Source organism: Hyla sarda, assembly GCF_029499605.1.
Source record: "Hyla sarda isolate aHylSar1 chromosome 1 unlocalized genomic scaffold, aHylSar1.hap1 SUPER_1_unloc_3, whole genome shotgun sequence".
NCBI classification, from domain to species: Eukaryota; Metazoa; Chordata; class Amphibia; order Anura; family Hylidae; genus Hyla; species Hyla sarda.
The window spans coordinates 655901-681414 of record NW_026607589.1 but is presented as its reverse complement, the minus strand read 5'-3'; the positions used below and the strand labels follow the sequence as shown (position 1 = coordinate 681414).

Sequence of the window (25514 nt, the reverse complement as noted above, 5' to 3'; positions counted from 1 at the left end):
AAGATCACTGTGCATGTTGTAGAGTTATTTCTCTATTTGAATTCACAATATATATACACAACATATATATATACTAAAAACATTTTTTTATTTTTTGTGTTGGGGTGAGACATGAGGAGGGATTTTGGTGGAATGGGGGCGATGCCATGGCAGAGTCTTGCAGAGTCTTCTTTGATGTACAAGAAGATTTGATTTGTTATTAAAACTTTTTTCACATTCGGAACATGAAAATGGCTTCTCCCCTGTGTGAGTTCTTTGATGTTTAACAAGATGTGATTTCTGAGTAAAACATTCTCTACATTCTGAACATGAAAATGGCTTCTCCCCTGTGTGAGATCTTTGATGTACAAGAAGATTTGATTTGTTAGTAAAACATTTCCCACATTCTGCACATGAAAATGGCTTCTCTCCTGTGTGAGTTTTTTCATGTTTAACAAGATGCGATTTCTGAATAAAACATTTTCCACATTCTGAACATGAAAATGGCTTCTCCCCTGTGTGAGTTCTTTGATGTACAAGAAGATTTGATTTGTTAGTAAAACATTGCCCACATTCTGCACATGAAAATGGCTTCTCCCCTGTGTGAGTTCTTTGATGTTGAATAAGATATGCTTTCAAAGTAAAACATTTCCCACATTCTGAGCATGAATATGGTTTCCTTCCTGTATGAGCTCGTTGATGTCCATCATTCCTTCTATGACTTTTATTTTGCTGAACATCCTGTGATGACTGAGAAGACAGGACCTGTATATAAGGATGAGATGACAGATCTTGGCTGTGAAGGGCTGAGGGTGTATCTGGGATAATGGAATGTTCTTCATATGTATCTTGTGTGATATCATCATCTGCTTTATAATCTGAAGATATAAGATTCTCCTCTGATCTCCTGCTACAAGAATCTGCAGAGAATAACACAGATTTTATTATCAGTATTAACCCCTTAACAACACAGGAAATTTAAGCTTTTGCGTATTCAAGAGCCAAAAATCCTATTTTGCCAAAAGTCTTGTTTCTTGCGGCGCCGATCCTTCATTCACTGTGCGGTAAAATTATTTGTCAGGTGAATACGATCACTACGATACCTAATTTTCTTGGTTTTTGTTACGCTTTTCTACTTTGTAACCCCTTAAAGGGGCACTCCACTGCCCCAGCGTTCGGAACATTTTGTTTCGAACGCTAAATTCGGGCTGCGGGGGTTGTGATGTCACGGCCACACCCCCCCGTGATGTCAAGCCACGCCCTATCAAAGAAAGTCTATGGGAGGGGCAGGCTGAAGGGGTCATGATGTCAAGACCACACCTTGCGACATCACGCCCCTCAGTGCAAGTCTATGAGAGGGGGCATGGCAGCTGCCACACTCCCTCCAATAGACTTGCATTGAGTGGGCATAGCATGACATAATTTGGGGCGTGGGCATGACGTCACGACCGCCACAGCCCACACCCAGTGTTTGCAACAAAATATTCGAAATGCTGGGGCAGTGGAGTACCCCTTTAAAGGGGTACTGCAGCCAACATTTACTTATTCCTTATCCACAGTAAAGGGGATAAGTATCTGATCACGGGGGGGTCCAACTGCTGGGACCCTCCGTGATCACCGGAATGGGACCCTGGCTCTCTCAGTGAGGAGCGCGTGTCGTCTACCAGTAGTCCAATGATCCATTGATTTCTATGGGAATGCCCATGATGCCGGAGTGCTGGACTCGGGTCTTTTCGGAGCTTCCATAGAAATCAAAGGGGCGGGTGCCGTCTACCCCATGTGCTCCTCACTGCCCGGTCCCTTTTCAGAGATCTCAGGGGGTCCTGCGGTCGTTTTTGGCGCCATGATCTGTTTTTTTTAATCGGACAATTTTTGTTTTGCTGGAAATTTTTGATCCCTTTTTATTTTATTATTTTATATCATTTGACCAAAATCAGCATTTTTGGCGCTTGTTATTTTTTAACACTTATGCTGTTCACTGTGTGGTATCATAAATATTATATTTGATTAGGCCGAACAATTACGAACACGGCGATACCAATTATGTTTTTTTGAGTTTTAGGTTTTTTTTGGGGGGGGAGGGGTTAGGGGGGGTGTAGAATGGGAAAAAGGAATAATTAAAAATTTTTGTTTATTAGGGTAGGGGCTGTTATATAATTTTAAAAACATTTTATTATTTTTTTCAGTCACATAGGGGACTTTTATATACAAACATCAGCTTTGCTGTATAATGCTGTGCTATGACATAGCATTATACCGGCTGATTGGCTAATTGGCTATTACTGATACAGCCTAGCCGGCCTACAACATTGAATCAGCAGTAGGGGCTGTAAGGAGATCCTCCACTATCATCTTAGCTTATCGGACCCCCGTGATCTCATTGCAGGCTTCTGGCAGCTTTCACTTTATACGTTGTGATCAGCCCGTCATTAGCAGAGAGTGTCACCTGCTGATGGTAGCCGACACTGCTATGAAATGAGCGAAGCTCCTGCGCTCGCTTCAAAGTTGCTGAACGTTTCAGGTCGTACATTATGACCCTGGTGCGTCAAGACACTCACACTAGCACACAAGGTCCTGACTTTAGTATCAGGAGTTTGAGTGCAGCGGCCGCAGAGTGGCGAAGCTAAGAGATCCCAGCCCCTCCAATCATCCAAGTACTGGACGGCCGTCAGGACACTCAGAACATCTGTAATGGCGCGGCAATGACGTCTTATTGCACCGCCAGCAACATGACAGAATTTTATTTTTAAATATAATCCACCACTTTGCTAATATGGAGTGGGGGGGCGGGGAGAAGCCTAGCTACCAAAGGAGGGATGGAGAAACCACCTACCTAAGGAGGGGAGGACTTAAGTCACCTATCTACTTAACGGGTAAAGGGTGGAGAAGCCACCTACCTACTAAAGGAGCGGGGATGGAGAAGCCACCTACCTACTTAAGGGGGGGGGGACTAAAACCACCTACCAACCTGGGGGATGGAGAAGCCCCCTAATTACCTGAGGGGGGGGGGCTCTGTTAGATGGAGAAGCCACCTACCTAGGGTGGGGGAGCTGAAACCACTTACCTACCTAAGTACAGGGAAAAAGCAACCTACCTCCCCATCTGTCAATCTCATTTAAGTGGGGGGGGGGGAGGGGGCCTAATTGCTATATGGGGGCACAGAAGGGGCCTAATTGCTATATGGGGGGCACAGAAGGGGCCTAACTGCTATATGGGGGCAAAGAAGGGGACTAACTGCTATATGGGGGCACAGAAGGGGACTGCTATATGGGAGCAAAGAGGGGCCTAACTACTATATGGGGGCACAGAAGGGGAGTAACTGCTATATGGGGGCACAGAAGGGGACTAACTGCTATATGGGGGCACAGAAGGGGACTAACTGCTATATGGGGGCACAGAAGGGGACTAACTGCTATATGGGGGCACAGAAGGGGACTAACTGCTATATGGGGGCACAGAAGGGGACTAACTGCTATATGGTGGCACAGAAGGGGACTAACTGCTATATGGGGGCACAGAAAGGGACTAACTGCTATATGGGGGTACAGAAGGGGACTAACTGCTATATGGGGGCACAGAAGGGGACTAACTGCTATATGGGGGCACAGAAGGGGACTAACTGCTATATGGGGGCACAGAAGGGGACTAACTGCTATATGGTGGCACAGAAGGGGACTAACTGCTATATGGTGGCACAGAAGGGGACTAACTGCTATATGGGGGCACAGAAGGGGACTAACTGCTATATGGTGGCACAGAAGGGGACTAACTGCTATATGGGGGCACAGAAGGGGACTAACTGCTATATGGGGGTAAAGAAGGGGACTAACTACTATATGGGGGCACAGAAGGGGAGTAACTGCTATATGGGGGCACAGAGAGGGCCTAACTACTATAGGGGCACTATTACTATGTGAGGCAATATTGATGTGAAATCTATATAGAGATGAGGATGATGCTGAAGCGAGGAGCCTAATATGTGTGTCTGGCAGATTGTGTGGAGTCTTGTCCGGGAGACGTCTTCATGATACCAGGACAGATGGAGAAGAAAAGGAAAAGTGAAGAGACCCTGAACAAAGAAGACGTCACCTGTGATTCCCTTGTTTTGTTTTTACACAGTGCACTTTACGGTAATACTGACATGTTCTGTTTATTCTGTGGGTCAATATCATTAAAATGATCCCCATGGTTACACGCTTTCCTATTTTTTTTATATATATATTTTTTTTAAATATTAGAATATTTATAATCGCCCTACTTTGACCACCTATAACATTCAAATTTTTCCGTATTCGGGGCTCTATCATTCTTTTGCGTATATGTGACTTTTAAAATCGCCTTTTACAATCTTTTTTTGGGGGGAATGACATGTTAACGCCATTCACTGTACGGGATCAATAACATATTTAGATAGTTCAGACATTTACGCATGCATCGATATCAAATATTTTTTTTTTTTTAACACTTTTTGGGGTAAAATAGAAAAAAGGGTAAATTAAAATTTTTAGGGCCTATTTACTTAATTTTTTTTTAGTCCCCATAGGGCAGGGGTTCTCAACCAGGGGTATGTGTACCTCTAGGGGTACGCCACGGGTTGTGCGGGGGTACAGCAATTCGCTGACAAATACCGGCCATGCATTGGGCAGTATTTGTCAGCGCAAAGGGGGGATTGGACGCGCAGTCATCGCGGCAGCTCACAATATGGTACTGCGGCCAGAGCTGTGGCCACGGCCACTTTACGTGAGCTGCAGTGGCTGCCATGCCTGAGGTGCCGGCACAGCGGAGAAAGACGTCCCCCGTCAGTGCGGCCCTCTGACTCCCGCCGAACGGGATAGACACAGGCCTGGTCAGCATGTTAGACTAAGTGTAACACTACAGTATGGGAGGGTGTTATTGTATGTATGTCATATATTGGCCCAGGGGGACCAGAGGGGGGGGAGATGATGGCACAAGAGGATTAAGTATCACACTAGAGAGGTAAGCACACACCATTATGAAATTACCATATGTTCTGGCGTATAAGACAACTTTTAAACCCAGTAAAATGTTCTCAAAAGTCGGGGGTCGTCTTATACGCCGGGATGCCCAGAGTATGGATTATCCATAACCCGGGTGTCCCGTCCGAGATTAATTACCCCCGTTACATTTGGGACATCTCTGTCCCCTTAAGGATCCAGACAATTTCCACTGTAGGACCAGAGCGTTTTTTGCACATCTGACCACTGTCACTTCAAGCATTGATAACTCTTTTACCTTTCATTCTGATTCCAAGATTGTTTTTTCGTGACATATTCTACTTTATGTTATTGCTAAATTTTTGTTGATACTTGCATTATTTCTTGGTGAAAAATTCAAAAATTTGATGAAAAAAATTAAAATGTTGCATTTTTCTAACTTTGAAGCTCTCTGCCTATAAGGAAAATGGATATTCCAAATAAAGTTTATATTGATTCACATATACAATATGTCTACTTTATGTTGGCATCATAAAGTTGACATGTTTTTACTTTTGGAAGACATCAGAGGGCTTCAAAGTTCAGCAGCAATTTTCCAATTTTTCACAACATTTTCAAAATCGTAATTTTTCAGGGACCAGTTCAGTTTTGAAGACATTTACACCCACTGGTGTTTGACAGATCTTTGGAACAGTGGGCTGTGCAAATGAAAAATTAAATTTTTCATTTTCACAGACCACTGTTCCAAAAATCTGTCAGACACCTGTGGGGCGTAAATGCTCACTGTACCCCTTATTACATTCCGTGAGGGGTGTAGTTTCCAAAATGGGGTCACATGTGTGGGGGGGGCATTGTTCTGGCACTATGGGGGCTTTGTAAACCAACGTGGGCTTCAATTCCGGATACATTTTCTCTTCAAAATCACAATGTCGTGCCTTCTCTTCTGAGCATTGTAGTTCGCCCGCAGAGCACTTTACATCCACTTATGGGGTATGTTCTTACTCAGAGGAAATGGGGCTACAAATTTTAGGGGGGCTTTATATCCTATATTCCCTTGTGAAAATGAAAAATTTAGGGTAACACCAGCATTTTAGTGATTTTTTTATTTATTTTTCGTTTTCCCATCCAAATTTAACGAAAATTTGTCAAACAACTGTGGGGTGTTAAGGCTCACTATACCCCTTGTTACATTCCGTGAAGGGTGTAGTTTCCAAAATGGGGTCACATCTGGGTATTTATTATTTTACATTTATGTCAGAACTGCTGTAAAATCAGCCACCCCTGTGCATATCACCAATTTAGGCCTCAAATGTACATGGCGCTCTCTCACTCCTGAGCCTTGTTGTGCGCCCGCAGAACATTTTACACCCACATATGGGGTATTTCCGTACTCAGGAGAAATTGCGTTACAAATTTTGGGGGTCTTTTTTTCCTTTTACCACTTGGGAAAAAGTAAAAAAGTATGGGACAACATTAGCATGTTAGTGTAAAAAAAAAAAAAAAGAATAATAATTTACACTAACAGGCCCTAAACTGTTTCCTTGAAATACGACAGGGTACCGAAGTGAGAGAGCGCCATGAGCATTTGAGGACTAAATTAGGGATTGCATAGGGGTGGACATAGGGGTATTCTACGCCAGTGATTGCCAAACAGGGTGCCTCCAGCTGTTGCTAAACTCCCAACATGCCTGGACAGTCCGGAAATGTCCGGCTGTCCGGAAATGCTGGGAGGCTCCGTTTTGGAAACACTGCCGTACGATACGTTTTTCATTTTTATTGGGGGGGACAGGGTAAGGGGGTGTATATGTAGTGTTTTACCCTTTATTATGTGATAGTGTAGTGTAGTGTTTTTAGAGTAAATTCGCACTGGCGGGGGTTTACAGTGAGTTTCCCGCCAGGAGTTTGTGCTGCGGCGAAAAATTTGCCGCAGCTCAAACTTGAAGCAGGAAACTCACCCGTGTGAATGTACCTTCTGTAACATGGGGGAGCAAACCTCCAGCTGTTTCAAAAGTACAACTCCCAGCATGTACTTACAGACTGTGCATGGAAAACCTTCAGTTAGGTTCTGTTACCTAACTCACTATTTTCCAACCAGTGTGCCTCTAGCTGTTGCAAAACTACAACTTCCAGCATGTACTAATCGCCGAAGGAAGATGTAGCTATGCAACAGCTGGAGGTACGCAACTACAACTCCCAGCATGCCGAGACAGCTGTTTGGGCATGCTGGGATTTGTAGTTTTGCAACATCTGGAGGGCTTCAGTTTAGAGACCACTGCACAGTGATCTCCAAACTGTGGCCCTCCAGATATTGCAAAACTACGAATCCCAGCATGCCCAAACAGCTGTCTGGGCATGCTGGGAGTTGTAGTTTTGCAACATCTGGAGGGCTACAGTTTAGAGATCACTGTATAGTGGTCTTAAACTGTAGCCCTCTAGATGTTGCTAGGCAACTCACCGGCTTCCGTAGGGACTGAAGGGGACCGTCGCCATTCGCCGCCCACTGCCTCCGCCAATAGGAAGTGGACCTTTGGCACCGGTCCCCTTCGGTTTCCCCGTTCTGCCCCGCCTATTGTGGGTGGGCAGAACGGGGAAACCGAAAGTTAACCCCCTGCCCCCGATCTGCTATTGGTCGCCGCTTCTAGATGACCAATAGCAGGGATAGGAGGGGTGGCACCCCTGCCACGTCACTCCTATCCCTTCAGGGGGATCGTGGGTGTCTTGGACAACCCCAATCCCCCTTATTTTACGGGTCACCACAGACCCGTATGACCTGGAATAGCCGCAAATCGCCGCTCTGATGACCCCCCCTGGGCATTTGCACGGGGTGCCTGCTGATAAATATAAACACTCACCCCGGTCCGGTCCCCGCCCGATGGGGACCGGAAATCCCACAGGCGTACAGGAAAGCCCTGTGTCCTTAACTACCAGGAAGCCAGGGCGTACCCATACGCCCTGGGTCCTTAAGAGGTTAAAAACACAGGGGCTTGGGAGGTAGTGCACGCAGAGACGTCACTGACGTCCTGTGCGCCCATGGAAACAGCAGAACGGAGCGGAGCAGCGAGGATGCGTGCGCATGGTAAGTTACCAGCATGTCATCTTCGGTGCTCTGACCACCGCTCCTCCGGTCCCGGAACCTACTGCTATGGCTCATAGGCCACAGCAGTAGATTGTGACCCCTGACCAGAGAAGTGGTGGTCGGAGCACTGAAGTGGGGCTGTACACAGGCATGCAGCCTCCAGCCATACACTGTATATGTATGTCTGTGGGGGCCACTGCCTACCAAATGTGGGGGAACTATACTGCAAACCTAATGTGGGGGAACTACAACCTAATGTGGGGGAACTATACTGACAACCTAATGTGGGAGAACTATGCTGACAACCTAATGTGTGTGTGGGGGGGGGGGACTATGCAAAAAACCTAATGTGGGGGAAGTATACTGACAACCTAATGTGAGGGAAGTATGCGGACAACCTAATGTGAGGGGAACTATACTGACAACCTAATGTAGTGGGAACTATGCTGCCTACCTAGTATGAGGGAACTATGCTGCCTACCTAGTATGAGGGAACTATGCTGCCTACCTAGTGTGGGGGAAACAAAAGCAAAGGTACAGTACATCGCAATAGAGGGGTAGTCTTATACGGCGAGTACATCCCAAACTCTATATTTTAACTGAAACAGTTGGGCGTCGTCTTATACGTGGGAAAGTAGGGTAAGTACTTTTATGACTTATTTTGTCCACAGGTACCCCTTGCACGTAAGTTCTGCATGAGGGGTACCCGCAGACATACTTTTACCCTTTGGGAGTACAGTCGCGAAAAAGGTTGAGAAAAGGTTGGGGGACTTGTATGTTTGCTTAAAGGAGTACTCCGGCACGCACTTTTTTCCTTTTATCCCGTCCGGGCTGCAAAATAAAAGAAAACGCACTTTCTCTTACCTGCCAACGAGCCCCCGGAGCTCCGGTACACTCCGGTACTGGTGTTCGGTCCCCGGGCTGTATTCTTCTTACTTCCTGTTAGCCCGGCACGTCACACGGAGCTTCAGCCTATCACCAGCAGAGGCGGGACATCGCTGCGGCCGGTGATAGGCTGAAGCTCCGTGTGACGTGCCGGGCTAACAGGAAGTAAGAAGAATACAGCCCGGGGACCGAACACCTGTACCGGAGTGTACCGGAGCACCGGGGGCTCGTTGGCAGGTAAGAGAAAGTGCGTTTTCTTTTATTTTGCAGCCAGGACGGGATAAAAGGAAAAAAGTGCGAGACGGAGTACTCCTTTAAACAAATCGATGGAGTACATATACACTGCATCTATCAGTCACACCGGCGGGGGTCCCGCCGCTGGGCCCCCTGCGATCTCCCTGCAGCAGTGAGATAACAAGGGTCCCAGGTTTAGAATGATCCGAGAAAAGGGCCAGACTGGTGGTCACTTTTGGAATCTAGTGTCATTTAGGATTGAGAAAGACAAAAGCTCCTGAAGATTTCTGGCCAAATCTCATCTTGTATAATATCGGAGAGTCCACGAGAGAATTATTCCAGCGCACTTCTTCAAGACATGAGCTGCTCTGCCACAGAGTGAGAAAAGACAGGGAGATTAACCCCTTAAGGACGCAGGACGTAAATGTACGTCCTGGTGAGGTGGTACTTAACGCACCAGGACGTACATTTACGTCCTAAGCATAACCGCGGGCATCGGAGCGATGCCCGTGTCATGCGCGGCTGATCCAGGCTGCTAATCGCAGCCAGGGACCCGCCGGCAATGGCCGACGCCCGCGATCTCGCGGGCGTCCGCCATTAACCCCTCAGGTGCCGGGATCAATACAGATCCCGGCATCTGCGGCAGTTCGCCATTTAAATGAACGATCGGATCGCCCGCAGCGCTGCTGCGGGGATCCGATCATTCAGAACGCCGGACGGAGGTCCCCTCTCCTTCCTCCGTCCGGCTCCCGGCGTCTCCTGCTCTGGTCTGTGATCGAGCAGACCAGAGCAGAAGATGACCGATAATACTGATCTGTTCTATGTCCTATACATAGAACAGATCAGTATTAGCAATCATGGTATTGCTATGAATAGTCCCCTATGGGGACTATTCAAGTGTAAAAAAAAATGTAAAAAAATGTAAAAGTAAAAGTAAAAAAAAAGTGAAAAATCCCCTCCCCCAATAAAAAAGTAAAACGTCCGTTTTTTCCTATTTTACCCCCAAAAAGCGTAAAAAACATTTTTTATAGACATATTTGGTATCGCCGCGTGCGTAAATGTCCGAACTATTAAAATAAAATGTTAATGATCCCGTACGGTGAACGGCGTGAACGAAAAAAAATTTTAAAAGTCCAAAATTCCTACTTTTTTAATACATTTTATTAAAAAAAAAATTATAAAAAATGTATTAAAAGTTTTTTATATGCAAATGTGGTATAAAAAAAAAGTACAGATCATGGCGCAAAAAATGAGCCCCCATACCGCCGCTTATACGGAAAAATAAAAAAGTTATAGGTCATCAAAATAAAGGGATTATAAACGTACTAATTTGGTTAAAAAGTTTGTGATTTTTTTTAAGCGCAACAATAATATAAAAGTATATAATAATGGGTATCATTTTAATCGTATTGACCCTCAGAATAAAGAACACACGTCATTTTTACCAGAAATTGTACGGCGTGAAAACAAAACCTTCCAAAATTAGCAAAATTGCGTTTTTCGTTTTAATTTCCCCACAAAAATAGTGTTTTTTGGTTGCGCCATACATTTTATGATATAATGAGTGATGTCATTACAAAGAACAACTGGTCGCGCAAAAAACAAGCCCTCATACTAGTCTGTGGATAAAAATATAAGAGTTATGATTTTTAGAAGGCGAGGAGGAAAAAATGAAAACGTAAAAATTAAATTGTCTGAGTCCTTAAAGCCAAAATGGGCTGAGTCCTTAAGGGGTTAAAGGGGTACTTCCCTGCCCAAGAATTTGGAACATTTAGTACTGAGCACTGAGTGTGGGCTGTGGGGGTCATGACATCACAATATACCTACTCAATGAAAGTCTATGGGAGGGGGCGAGACGGTATTAAGGAAAAGCCTAAGACAGGATAAAGGAATGAAGTGAAGTCAGGATCGGGATCAGGAAACAGAGAGCATGTGGGACAGGTCAGGGTCATACATGGGTCATCACAACCAGGAACAACAGGAGAGTGCCTGAAGATCAGAGACCATTCAAGGGTAAAGCCATACAGAACTGTAGTAGATTAAATAGCCAGGACCCAGCAGGGAAAGGGCTGGTTAATTAGCTGGTAGCCATGGAACCAGTTGCTGTTTGATGAGAAATAAGTAGTGGATGGGGGGAAGGGAGAGGACCCTAGTTATGTCACTATATCCATCCTCCTAAGACTCTTCTGCTATCTAGTATATGTCTCCATGTTGTGTGTTGTGTTATCTGGTATATGTCTCCATGTTGTGTATTGTGTTATCTGGTATATGTCTCCATGTTGTGTATTGTGTTATCTGGAATATGTCTCCATGTTGTGTATTGTGTTATCTGGTATATGTCTCCATGTTGTGTATTGTGTTATCTGGTATATGTCTCCATGTTGTGTATTGTGTTATCTGGGTATATGTCTCCATGTTGTGTATTGTGTTATCTGGTATATGTCTCCATGTTGTGTATTGTGTTATCTGTTATATGTCTCCATGTTGTGTATTGTGTTATCTGGGTATATGTCTCCATGTTGTGTATTGTGTTATCTGGTATATGTCTCCATGTTGTGTATTGTGTTATCTGGTATATGTCTCCATGTTGTGTACTGTGTTATCTGTTATATGTCTCCATGTTGTGTATCGTGTTATCTGGTATATGTCTCCATGTTGTGTATTGTGTTATCTGGTATATGTCTCCATGTTGTGTATTGTGTTATCTGGTATATGTCTCCATGTTGTGTATTGTGTTATCTGGTATATGTCTCCATGTTGTGTACTGTGTTATCTGTTATATGTCTCCATGTTGTGTATCGTGTTATCTGGTATATGTCTCCATGTTGTGTATTGTGTTATCTGGTATATGTCTCCATGTTGTGTATTGTGTTGTCTGCTATATGTCTCCATGTTGTGTATTGTGTTATCTGGTATATGTCTCCATGTTGTGTATAGTGTTATCTGGTATATGTCTCCATGTTGTGTATTGTGTTATCTGGTATATGTCTCCATGTTGTGTATTGTGTTATCTGGTATATGTCTCCATGTTGTGTACAGTGTTATCTGGTATATGTCTCCATGTTGTGTATTGTGTTATCTGGTATATGTCTCCATGTTGTGTATTGTGTTATCTGGTATATGTCTCCATGTTGTGTATCGTGTTATCTGGTATATGTCTCCATGTTGTGTACTGTGTTATCTGGTATATGTCTCCATGTTGTGTATTGTGTTATCTGATATATGTCTCCATGTTGTGTATTGTGTTATCTGGTATATGTCTCCATGTTGTGTATTGTGTTATCTGGTATATGTCTCCATGTTGTGTATTGTGTTATCTGGTATATGTCTCCATGTTGTGTACGGTGTTATCTGGTATATGTCTCCATGTTGTGTATTGTGTTATCTGGTATATGTCATCTGGTATATGTCTCCATGTTGTGTATTGTGTTATCTGGTATATGTCTCCATGTTGTGTATTGTGTTATCTGGTATATGTCTCCATGTTGTGTACGGTGTTATCTGGTATATGTCTCCATGTTGTGTATTGTGTTATCTGGTATATGTCATCTGGTATATGTCTCCATGTTGTGTATTGTGTTATCTGGTATATGTCTCCATGTTGTGTATGGTGTTATCTGGTATATGTCTCCATGTTGTGTATAGTGTTATCTGGTATATGTCTCCATGTTGTGTATTGTGTTATCTGGTATATGTCTCCATGTTGTGTATTGTGTTATCTGGTATATGTCTCCATGTTGTGTACAGTGTTATCTGGTATATGTCTCCATGTTGTGTATTGTGTTATCTGGTATATGTCTCCATGTTGTGTATCGTGTTATCTGGTATATGTCTCCATGTTGTGTATTGCGTTATCTGGTATATGTCTCCATGTTGTGTATTGTGTTATCTGGTATATGTCTCCATGTTGTGTATTGTGTTATCTGGTATATGTCTCCATGTTGTGTATTGTGTTATCTGGTATATGTCTCCATGTTGTGTATTGTGTTATCTGGTATATGTCTCCATGTTGTGTATTGTGTTATCTGGTATATGTCTCCATGTTGTGTATTGTGTTATCTGGGTATATGTCTCCATGTTGTGTATTGTGTTATCTGGTATATGTCTCCATGTTGTGTATTGTGTTATCTGTTATATGTCTCCATGTTGTGTATTGTGTTATCTGGGTATATGTCTCCATGTTGTGTATTGTGTTATCTGGTATATGTCTCCATGTTGTGTACTGTGTTATCTGGTATATGTCTCCATGTTGTGTATTGTGTTATCTGGTATATGTCTCCATGTTGTGTACTGTGTTATCTGTTATATGTCTCCATGTTGTGTATCGTGTTATCTGGTATATGTCTCCATGTTGTGTATTGTGTTATCTGGTATATGTCTCCATGTTGTGTATTGTGTTATCTGGTATATGTCTCCATGTTGTGTATTGTGTTATCTGGTATATGTCTCCATGTTGTGTACTGTGTTATCTGTTATATGTCTCCATGTTGTGTATCGTGTTATCTGGTATATGTCTCCATGTTGTGTATTGTGTTATCTGGTATATGTCTCCATGTTGTGTATTGTGTTGTCTGCTATATGTCTCCATGTTGTGTATTGTGTTATCTGGTATATGTCTCCATGTTGTGTATTGTGTTATCTGGTATATGTCTCCATGTTGTGTATTGTGTTATCTGGTATATGTCTCCATGTTGTGTACAGTGTTATCTGGTATATGTCTCCATGTTGTGTATTGTGTTATCTGGTATATGTCTCCATGTTGTGTATCGTGTTATCTGGTATATGTCTCCATGTTGTGCACTGTGTTATCTGGTATATGTCTCCATGTTGTGTATTGTGTTATCTGATATATGTCTCCATGTTGTGTATTGTGTTATCTGGTATATGTCTCCATGTTGTGTATTGTGTTATCTGGTATATGTCTCCATGTTGTGTATTGTGTTATCTGGTATATGTCTCCATGTTGTGTATTGTGTTATCTGGTATATGTCTCCATGTTGTGTACGGTGTTATCTGGTATATGTCTCCATGTTGTGTATTGTGTTATCTGGTATATGTCATCTGGTATATGTCTCCATGTTGTGTATTGTGTTATCTGGTATATGTCTCCATGTTGTGTATGGTGTTATCTGGTATATGTCTCCATGTTGTGTATAGTGTTATCTGGTATATGTCTCCATGTTGTGTATTGTGTTATCTGGTATATGTCTCCATGTTGTGTATTGTGTTATCTGGTATATGTCTCCATGTTGTGTATTGCGTTATCTGGTATATATCTCCATGTTGTGTATTGTGTTATCTGCTATATGTCTCCATGTTGTGTATTGTGTTATCTGGTATATGTCTCCATGTTGTGTATTGTGTTATCTGCTATATGTCTCCATGTTGTGTATTGTGTTATCTGGTATATGTCTCCATGTTGTGTATCGTGTTATCTGGTATATGTCTCTATGTTGTGTATTGTGTTATCTGGTATATATCTCCATGTTGTGTATTGTGTTATCTGGTATATGTCTCCATGTTGTGTATTGTGTTATCTGGTATATGTCTCCATGTTGTGTATCGTGTTATCTGGTATATGTCTCCATGTTGTGTATTGCGTTATCTGGTATATGTCTCCATGTTGTGTATTGTGTTATCTGGTATATGTCTCCATGTTGTGTATTGTGTTATCTGGTATATGTCTCCATGTTGTGTATTGTGTTATCTGGTATATGTCTCCATGTTGTGTATTGTGTTATCTGGTATATGTCTCCATGTTGTGTATTGTGTTATCTGGGTATATGTCTCCATGTTGTGTATTGTGTTATCTGGTATATGTCTCCATGTTGTGTATTGTGTTATCTGTTATATGTCTCCATGTTGTGTATTGTGTTATCTGGGTATATGTCTCCATGTTGTGTATTGTGTTATCTGGTATATGTCTCCATGTTGTGTACTGTGTTATCTGGTATATGTCTCCATGTTGTGTATTGTGTTATCTGGTATATGTCTCCATGTTGTGTACTGTGTTATCTGTTATATGTCTCCATGTTGTGTATCGTGTTATCTGGTATATGTCTCCATGTTGTGTATTGTGTTATCTGGTATATGTCTCCATGTTGTGTATTGTGTTATCTGGTATATGTCTCCATGTGGTGTATTGTGTTATCTGGTATATGTCTCCATGTTGTGTATTGTGTTATCTGGTATATGTCTCCATGTTGTGTATTGTGTTATCTGGTATATGTCTCCATGTTGTGTATTGTGTTATCTGGTATATGTCTCCATGTTGTGTATTGTGTTATCTGGTATATGTCTCCATGTGGTGTATTGTGTTATCTGGTATATGTCTCCATGTTGTGTATTGTGTTATCTGGTATATGTCTCCATGTTGTGTATTGTGTTATCTGGTATATGTCTCCATGTTGTGTACTGTGTTATCTGTTATATGTCTCCATGTTGTGTATCGTGTTATCTGGTATATGTCTCCATGTTGTGTATTGTGTTATCTGGTATATGTCTCCATGTTGTGTATTGTGTTATCTGGTATATGTCTCCATGTTGTGTACACATAGGGATATTTCGTGTCCATATTGCAGAAGTAGTATCACATTAGTTTGCATTTTGGCTGAAAGGATGAATATACAGCAAGAAAGAGACAGGACAGATAGATTAAAGAATCTGTGACCCTTCTCTGTATTTAGTGGTTACTAATCACCTGGGTGGTTACCTGTAGGAATGTCCTCCTTATACTGCTCATCACCGCTCACATCTGTCTCTTCTTCTTCCTTTATATCTGTAGCATTAATATAGATCAGAACTTTCCCTGTAGGAATGTCCTTCTTGTACTGCTCATCACTGCTCACATCTGTCTCTTCTTCTTTCTTCATATATGAAGGATTAATATAGATCAGATCTTTCCCTGTAGGAATTTCCTTCTTGTACTGCTGATCACCGCTCATATCTGTCTCTTCTTCCTTTATATCTGTAGCATTAAAATTGTTCAGATCTTTCCCTGTAGGAATGTCCTCCTGATACTGCTCATTACCGCTCATATCTGTCTCTTCTTCTTCCTTTATATCTGTAGCATCAAAATTGTTAACATCTTTCCCTGTAGGAATGTCCTCCTTATACTGCTCATCACTGCTCACATCTGTCTCTTCTTCTTCTTTCCTTAAGTCTGTAGTATTACTATAGATCAGATCTTTCTCTGTAGGAATGTCCTCCTTATACTGCTCATCACCGATCACATCTGTCTCTTCTTCTTCCTTCATATCTGTACGATTAATATTGATCAAATCTTTCTCTGTAGGAATGTTCTTCGTATACTGCTCATCACCGCTCACTTCTGTCTCTGTAGCATTAGTATTGTTTGGATCTTCTCCCTGATTCATAAGATATGAAACAAATATTGTAAAGGTCATCAGACAGTAGGGGAAGTCACATGGGATGTTATAGATGAGCAGGAGATGAGGAGTCATGGAGGGTGAGGGGACTGACCACAAGAGCTTCACAGCCCTTCTACAGATCATAGGGAATATCTCCATCTACCTGATCATCCAGTGGAAGAAGAGGACGGGGACACCTCTCTGGTGCTGTTCTCTTACTGAATGTGACTGTAGGGAACACATACAGAGACTGAATTCATTCTTTACATACAAATAATGAGAGGACGTGTGTATATAGTCATGTCTATTACCTGGTGATGTGAGGGGCTGCTGATCCTCCATCATGACCTGATCCTTGTACTGATCCTTGTGTCCTTCTACATACTCCCACTCCTCCATGGAGAAATAGACCGCCACGTCCTGACACCTTATAGGAACCTGACACACAATGATACAGTCATCACCCCGACCCCTCCAGTGGTGTTACTGTATAATGTCCCAGCATTCCCAGCAGTGTCACCTCTCCAGTCATCACCAGACCCCTCCATTACTGTATAATATCCCAGCAGTGTCACCTCTCCAGTCATCACCAGACCCCTCCATTACTGTATAATGTCCCAGCAGTGTCACCTCTCCAGTCATCACCAGACCCCTCCATTACTGTATAATGTCCCAGCAGTGTCACCTCTCCAGTCATCACCAGACCCCTCCATTACTGTATAATGTCCCAGCAGTGTCACCTCTCCAGTCATCACCAGACCCCTCCATTACTGTATAATGTCCCAGCAGTGTCACCTCTCCAGTCATCACCAGACCCCTCCATTACTGTATAATGTCCCAGCAGTGTCACCTCTCCAGTCATCACCAGACCCCTCCATTACTGTATAATGTCCCAGCAGTGTCACCTCTCCAGTCATCACCAGACCCCTCCATTACTGTATAATGTCCCAGCAGGGTCACCTCTCCAGTCATCACCAGACCCCTCCATTACTGTATAATGTCCCAGCAGGGTCACCTCTCCAGTCATCACCAGACCCCTCCATTACTGTATAATGTCCCAGCAGTGTCACCTCTCCAGTCATCACCAGACCCCTCCATTACTGTATAATGTCCCAGCAGTGTCACCTCTCCAGTCATCACCAGACCCCTCCATTACTGTATAATGTCCCAGCAGTGTCACCTCTCCAGTCATCACCAGACCCCTCCATTACTGTATAATGTGCCAGCAGGGTCACCTCTCCAGTCATCACCAGACCCCTCCATTACTGTATAATGTCCCTGCAGTGTCACCTCTCCAGTCATCACCAGACCCCTCCATTACTGTATAATGTCCCAGCAGTGTCACCTCTCCAGTCATCACCAGACCCCTCCATTACTGTATAATGTCCCAGCAGTGTCACCTCTCCAGTCATCACCAGACCCCTCCATTACTGTATAATGTCCCAGCAGGGTCACCTCTCCAGTCATCACCAGACCCCTCCATTACTGTATAATGTCCCCGCAGTGTCACCTCTCCAGTCATCACCAGACCCCTCCATTACTGCATAATGTCCCAGCAGTGTCACCTCTCCAGTCATCACCAGACCCCTCCATTACTGTATAATGTCCCAGCAGTGTCACCTCTCCAGTCATCACCAGACCCCTCCATTACTGTATAATGTCCCAGCAGTGTCACCTCTCCAGTCATCACCAGACCCCTCCATTACTGTATAATGTGCCAGCAGGGTCACCTCTCCAGTCATCACCAGACCCCTCCATTACTGTATAATGTCCCTGCAGTGTCACCTCTCCAGTCATCACCAGACCCCTCCATTACTGTATAATGTCCCAGCAGTGTCACCTCTCCAGTCATCACCAGACCCCTCCATTACTGTATAATGTCCCTGCAGTGTCACCTCTCCAGTCATCACCAGACCCCTCCATTACTGTATAATGTCCCAGCAGTGTCACCTCTCTAATCATCACCAGACCCCTCCATTACTGTATAATGTCCTAGCAGTGTCACCTCTCCAGTCATCACCAGACCCCTCCATTACTGTATAATGTCCCAGCAGTGTCACCTCTCCAGTCATCACCAGACCCCTCCATTACTGTATAATGTCCCAGCAGTGTCACCTCTCCAGTCATCACCAGACCCCTCCATTACTGTATAATGTCCCAGCAGTGTCACCTCTCCAGTCATCACCAGACCCCTCCATTACTGTATAATGTCCCTGCAGTGTCACCTCTCCAGTCATCACCAGACCCCTCCATTACTGTATAATGTCCCAGCAGTGTCACCTCTCTAATCATCACCAGACCCCTCCATTACTGTATAATGTCCTAGCAGTGTCACCTCTCCAGTCATCACCAGACCCCTCCATTACTGTATAATGTCCCAGCAGTGTCACCTCTCCAGTCATCACCAGACCCCTCCATTACTGTATAATGTCCCAGCAGTGTCACCTCTCCAGTCATCACCAGACTCCTCCATTACTGTATAATGTCTCAGCAGTGTCACCTCTCCAGTCATCACCAGACCCCTCCATTACTGTATAATGTCCCAGCAGGGTCACCTCTCCAGTCATCACCAGACCCCTCCATTACTGTATAATGTCCCAGCAGTGTCACCTCTCCAGTCATCACCAGACCCCTCCATTACTGTATAATGTCCCAGCAGTGTCACCTCTCCAGTCATCACCAGACCTCTCCATTACTGTATAATGTCCCAGCAGGGTCACCTCTCCAGTCATCACCAGACCCCTCCATTACTGTATAATGTCCCAGCAGTGTCACCTCTCCAGTCATCACCAGACCCCTCCATTACTGTATAATGTCCCAGCAGTGTCACCTCTCCAGTCATCACCAGACCCCTCCATTACTGTATAATGTCCCAGCAGTGTCACCTCTCCAGTCAGTGTCACCTCTCTGGCTGTCGTCTCACCAGATCGGGACCCCGCGATTATTTTGATCGCAGGATCTACTGGATTCGTGTTGATGACCGTCATTAGCTGGCACTGGGCATAAATGTATACTGTGTCATTAAGGGTTAATAATAAACATCCCCAATAATCCTGATGGTGACCGCACACACCTACCTGTATCTGTAGAGGCGCCGTGTACTTACAGGACCTGCGATGATGTCACCGTCATGTGATCAGTCACATGGAGGAGGAGGAGTCACATGATATGGGGCTGCTGCTCTAGGCTCATCTGCTCAGTGTATGCAGGACTCTGCTGTGCTGGTTGTGATCGCACACACCTACCTGTATCTGTAGAGGAGCCGGGTACTTACGGTAGATGCTATTTCCTAGGCAGCTAAAGGACCTGTGGTGATGTCATGACCATGTGACCAGCCATGTGACTAGACTGGAGTAGGCGGAGCCAGTGTGGAGTCTGTAGAAGAACAATAGATTTGGCGGTTATGAGTGATTTGCTGGTGAGAAGACAGAACCTTTAGTATCGGGGGAGGTAATAGTCTGCAGGGGCCAAGTAATAGTCTGCAGGGACCAAGTAATACTCTGCAGGGGGCCAAGTAATACTCTGCAGGGGGCCAAGTAATACTCTGCAGGGGCCAAGTAATACTCTGCAGGGGCCAAGTAATACTCTGCAGGGGCCAAGTAATACTCTGCAGGGACCAAGTAATACTCTGCAGGGGCCAAGTAATACTCTGCAGGGGCCAAGTAATAGTCTGCAGGGGCCAAGTAATAGTCTGCAGGGGCCGAGTAATACTCTGCAGGGGGCCAAGTAATACTCTGCAGGGGGCCGAGTAATACTCTGCAGGGGGCCGAGTAATACTCTGCAGGGGCCGAGTAATACTCTGCAGGGGGCCGAGTAATACTCTGCAGGGGGCCGAGTAATACTCTGCAGGGGGCCGAGTAATACTCTGCAGGGGGCCGAGTAATACTCTGCAGGGGGCCGAGTAATACTCTGCAGGGGGCCGAGTAATACTCTGCAGGGGGCCGAGTAATATACTCTGCAGGGGGCCGAGTAATACTCTGCAGGGGGCCGAGTAATACTCTGCAGGGGGCCGAGTAATACCCTGCAGGGGGCCGAGTAATACCCTGCAGGGGCCGAGTAATACCCTGCAGAGGACGAGTAATACCCTGCAGGGACCGAGTAATACTCTGCAGGGACCGAGTAATACTCTGCAGGGACCGAGTAATACTCTGCAGGGGCCGAGTAATAGTCTGCAGGGGACGAGTAATACTCTGCAGGGGACCGAGTAATACTCTGCAGGGGCCGAGTAATACTCTGCAGGGGCCGAGTAATACTCTGCAGGGGCCGAGTAATACTCTGCAGGGGCCGAGTAATACTCTGCAGGGGCCGAGTAATACTCTGCAGGGGCCGAGTAATACTCTGCAGGGGCCGAGTAATACTCTGCAGGGGCCGAGTAATACTCTGCAGGGACCGAGTAATACTCTGCAGGGGACCGAGTAATAGTCTGCAGGGGGCCGAGTAATAGTCTGCAGGGGCCGAGTAATAGTCTGCAGGGGCCGAGTAATAGTCTGCAGGGGCCGAGTAATAGTCTGCAGGGGCCGAGTAATACTCTGCAGGGGGCCGAGTAATACTCTGCAGGGGGCCGAGTAATACTCTGCAGGGATCGAGTAATACTCTGCAGGGATCGAGTAATACTCTGCAGGGGGCCAAGTAATACTCTGCAGGGGCCAAGTAATACTCTGCAGGGAGCCAAGTAATAGTCTGCAGGGGCCGAGTAATAGTCTGCAGGGGCCGAGTAATAGTCTGCAGGGGCCGAGTAATAGTCTGCAGGGGCCGAGTAATAGTCTGCAGGGGCCGAGTAATAGTCTGCAGGGGCCGAGTAATAGTCTGCAGGGGCCGAGTAATAGTCTGCAGGGGCCGAGTAATACTCCGCAGGGGCCGAGTAATACTCCGCAGGGGCCGAGTAATGCTCCGCAGGGGCCGAGTAATGCTCCGCAGGGGGCCGAGTAATGCTCTGCAGGGGCCGAGTAATGCTCTGCAGGGGCCGAGTAATGCTCTGCAGGGGGCCGAGTAATGCTCTGCAGGGGCCGAGTAATACTCTGCAGGGGCCGAGTAATGCTCTGCAGGGGGCCGAGTAATACTCTGCAGGGGGCCGAGTAATACCCTGCAGGGGGCCGAGTAATACCCTGCAGGGGCCGAGTAATACCCTGCAGAGGACGAGTAATACCCTGCAGGGACCGAGTAATACTCTGCAGGGACCGAGTAATACTCTGCAGGGGCCGAGTAATAGTCTGCAGGGGACGAGTAATACTCTGCAGGGGACCGAGTAATACTCTGCAGGGGCCGAGTAATACTCTGCAGGGGCCGAGTAATACTCTGCAGGGGCCGAGTAATACTCTGCAGGGGCCGAGTAATACTCTGCAGGGGCCGAGTAATACTCTGCAGGGGCCGAGTAATACTCTGCAGGGGCCGAGTAATACTCTGCAGGGACCGAGTAATACTCTGCAGGGGACCGAGTAATAGTCTGCAGGGGGCCGAGTAATAGTCTGCAGGGGCCGAGTAATACTCTGCAGGGGGCCGAGTAATACTCTGCAGGGGGCCGAGTAATACTCTGCAGGGGGCCGAGTAATACTCTGCAGGGGGCCGAGTAATACTCTGCAGGGATCGAGTAATACTCTGCAGGGATCGAGTAATACTCTGCAGGGGGCCAAGTAATACTCTGCAGGGGCCAAGTAATACTCTGCAGGGAGCCAAGTAATAGTCTGCAGGGGCCGAGTAATAGTCTGCAGGGGCCGAGTAATAGTCTGCAGGGGCCGAGTAATAGTCTGCAGGGGCCGAGTAATAGTCTGCAGGGGCCGAGTAATAGTCTGCAGGGGCCGAGTAATACTCCGCAGGGGCCGAGTAATACTCCGCAGGGGCCGAGTAATGCTCCGCAGGGGCCGAGTAATGCTCTGCAGGGGGCCGAGTAATGCTCTGCAGGGGCCGAGTAATACTCTGCAGGGGCCGAGTAATGCTCTGCAGGGGGCCGAGTAATACTCTGCAGGGGCCGAGTAATACTCTGCAGGGGCCGAGTAATGCTCTGCAGGGGGCCGAGTAATACTCTGCAGGGGCCTATAGAGCCTGTCTGGAGTCTGCAAGAAGTTGATATTCCCAGAGAGTTGAGATTCCTTATGAGTCGCTGTAATGCTCTGCAGGAGAGGGGGGCTGCTGCTGTACTGCTCTGCAGGAGAGGGGGGCTGCTGCTGTACTGCTCTGCAGGAGAGGGGGGCTGCTGCTGCTGTAATGCTCTGCAGGAGAGGAGGGGGCTGCTGTAATGCTCTGCAGGAGAGGAGGGGGCTGCTGTAATGCTCTGCAGGAGAGGAGGGGGCTGCTGTAATGCTCTGCAGGAGAGGAGGGGGCTGCTGTAATGCTCTGCAGGAGAGGAGGGGGCTGCTGTAATGCTCTGCAGGAGAGGAGGGGGCTGCTGTAATGCTCTGCAGGAGAGGAGGGGGCTGCTGTAATGCTCTGCAGGAGAGGAGGGGGCTGCTGTAATGCTCTGCAGGAGAGGAGGGGGCTGCTGTTATGCTCTGCAGGAGAGGAGGGGGCTGCTGTAATTCTCTGCAGGAGAGGTGGGGCTGCTGCAATGCTCTGCAGGAGAGAGGGGGCTGCTGTAATGCTCTGCAGGAGAGAGGGGTTGCTGTAATGCCCTGCTGGAGAGAGGCTGCTGTAATGCTCTGCAGGAGAGGCTGCTGTAATGCTCTGCAGGAGAGGGGGGCTGCTGTAATGCTCTGCAGGAGAGGGGGGGCTGCTGTAATGCTCTGCAGGAGAGGGGGGGCTGCTGTAATGCTCTGCAGGGGAGGGGGGCTGCTGTAATGCTCTGCAGGAGAGGAGGGGGCTGCTGTAATGCTCTGCAGGAGAGGAGGGGGCTGCTGTAATGCTCTGCAGGAGAGGAGGGGGCTGCTGTAATGCTCTGCAGGAGAGGAGGGGGCTGCTGTTATGCTCTGCAGGAGAGGAGGGGGCTGCTGTAATTCTCTGCAGGAGAGGTGGGGCTGCTGCAATGCTCTGCAGGAGAGAGGGGGCTGCTGTAATGCTCTGCAGGAGAGAGGGGTTGCTGTAATGCCCTGCTGGAGAGAGGCTGCTGTAATGCTCTGCAGGAGAGGCTGCTGTAATGCTCTGCAGGAGAGGGGGGCTGCTGTAATGCTCTGCAGGAGAGGGGGGCTGCTGTAATGCTCTGCAGGAGAGGGGGGGCTGCTGTAATGCTCTGCAGGGGAGGGGGGCTGCTGTAATGCTCTGCAGGAGAGGAGGGGGCTGCTGTAATGCTCTGCAGGAGAGGGAGGGGCTGCTGTAATGCTCTGCAGGAGAGGGGGGGCTGCTGTAATGCTCTGCAGGAGAGGGAGGGGCTGCTGTAATGCTCTGCAGGAGAGGGGGGGGCTGCTGTAATGCTCTGCAGGAGAGGGGGGGGCTGCTGTAATGCTCTGCAGGAGAGGGGGGGGGGGCTGCTGTAATGCTCTGCAGGAGAGGGGGGGGGCTGCTGTAATGCCCTGCAGGAGAGGGGGGGGGTTGCTGTAATGCCCTGCAGGAGAGGGGGGGGGGGGTTGCTGTAATGCTCTGCGGGAGAGAGGGGGGTTGCTGTAATGCACTGCGGGAGAGAGGGGGGTTGCTGTAATGCACTGCGGGAGAGAGGGGGGTTGCTGTAATGCTCTGCGGGAGAGAGGGAGCAACCCCCCCGCAGAGCAGTACAGCAACCCCCCCCCCCCCCCTGCAGAGCATTGCAGCAAGCCACTCATAAGCCTCTGGGGATATTAACTGTGCTTCTTGCAGACTCCAGATCGGTTCCTATAACTCCTAAAAAAAAAAAAAAAAAATCTTTTTTTTATCAACTGGTGCCAGAAAGTTCTATTAAAAAAATCTTAATTCTTCCAGTACTTATTAGCTGCTGAATACTACAGAGGAAATTCTTTTCTTTTGGAACATAGAGCTCTCCATTTTAAGTACTGTCCAGAGTAGGAGAAAATGCCCATAGCAAACATATGCTGTTCTAGACAGTTCCTAAAATGGACAGAGATGTCAGCAGAGAGCACTGTGCTTGTGATGTCAGCAGAGAGCTCTGTGTTTCAAAAAGATAAGAATTTCCGCTGTAGTATTCAGCAGCTAATGAGTACTGGAAGGATTAAGATTTTTTTATTAGAAGTAATTTACAAATCTGTTTAACTTTCTGGCACCAGTTGATTAAAAAATAAAATGTTTTCCACCGGAGTACCCCTTTACCGCCCGTTATTGTAACGGAGCCGTCAAAACGGGCAAAGAGGATCCCGATCACTTGAATCCGTTATAACTCCTGTTATTCCACCGGAAGTTAGCGGGAGATAAAGACGTCACATTCTTCTCCCGCTATCTTCCTAATGGACGTCACCTACCGGCCAAAAATGGCCTTAACCATTCACCCCCCAAGAGAAAACCTCCCCCGCTGCTAAAGCGCTTCTGCCCTTCTCCTCACCAGCAATCACTCTAAGGGCACATTCACACGAGTGGATTTTGCTGCGGATCCGCTGGTGAAGGCCGCTCTCTGCTGTCTTTACATGTGTCTGCAATGCGCCGCTACGAGCAGACACACTGCAGTATACTCGCACATCCCTGCATACGCCGCTACGAGCAGACACACTGCAGTATACTCGCACATCCCTGCATACACCGCTACGAGCAGACACACTGCAGTATACTCGCACATCCCTGCATACACCGCTACGAGCAGACGCACTGCAGTATACTCGCACATCCCTGCATACGCCGCTACGAGCAGACACACTGCAGTATACTCGCACATCCCTGCATACGCCGCTACGAGCAGACACACTGCAGTATACTCGCACATCGCTGCATACGTCGCTACGAGCAGATGCACTGCAGTATACTCGCACATCGATGCATACGCCGCTACGAGTAGACACACTGCAGTATCAGGGATGTGGAAATCCGACGCCCGGGACAAGTAGTTTTGGGTGCCGGGCAGGTGAATTGTTCATAGATTTAGCCCTGTATCGGGCAGGGACAGACTTCCTTCCCCCTTATTTTTCTTTAATGTCGGTGTGAGGCGCAGGAGACGATGGAAGTCTCCAC

The 25514-nt window shown here is 46.5% G+C and overlaps 1 protein-coding gene across 1 annotated transcript in view; it reads right to left on the bottom strand.

The window, feature by feature from the left end:
* Nucleotides 1–27: 27 nt before the first annotated feature.
* Nucleotides 28–25514, bottom strand: part of LOC130298173 (uncharacterized) — a 308559-nt gene continuing 283072 nt past the window's right edge. The window contains exons 17-20 of the mRNA XM_056551085.1: nucleotides 16811–16931; nucleotides 16663–16727; nucleotides 15830–16496; nucleotides 28–899 (exon numbers count right to left, since the gene is read on the bottom strand). Of these exons, the coding sequence (XP_056407060.1) occupies nucleotides 88–899; nucleotides 15830–16496; nucleotides 16663–16727; nucleotides 16811–16931 (1665 nt within the window). The 3' untranslated portion in view covers nucleotides 28–87. The remainder of the gene's footprint in view (nucleotides 900–15829; nucleotides 16497–16662; nucleotides 16728–16810; nucleotides 16932–25514) is intronic.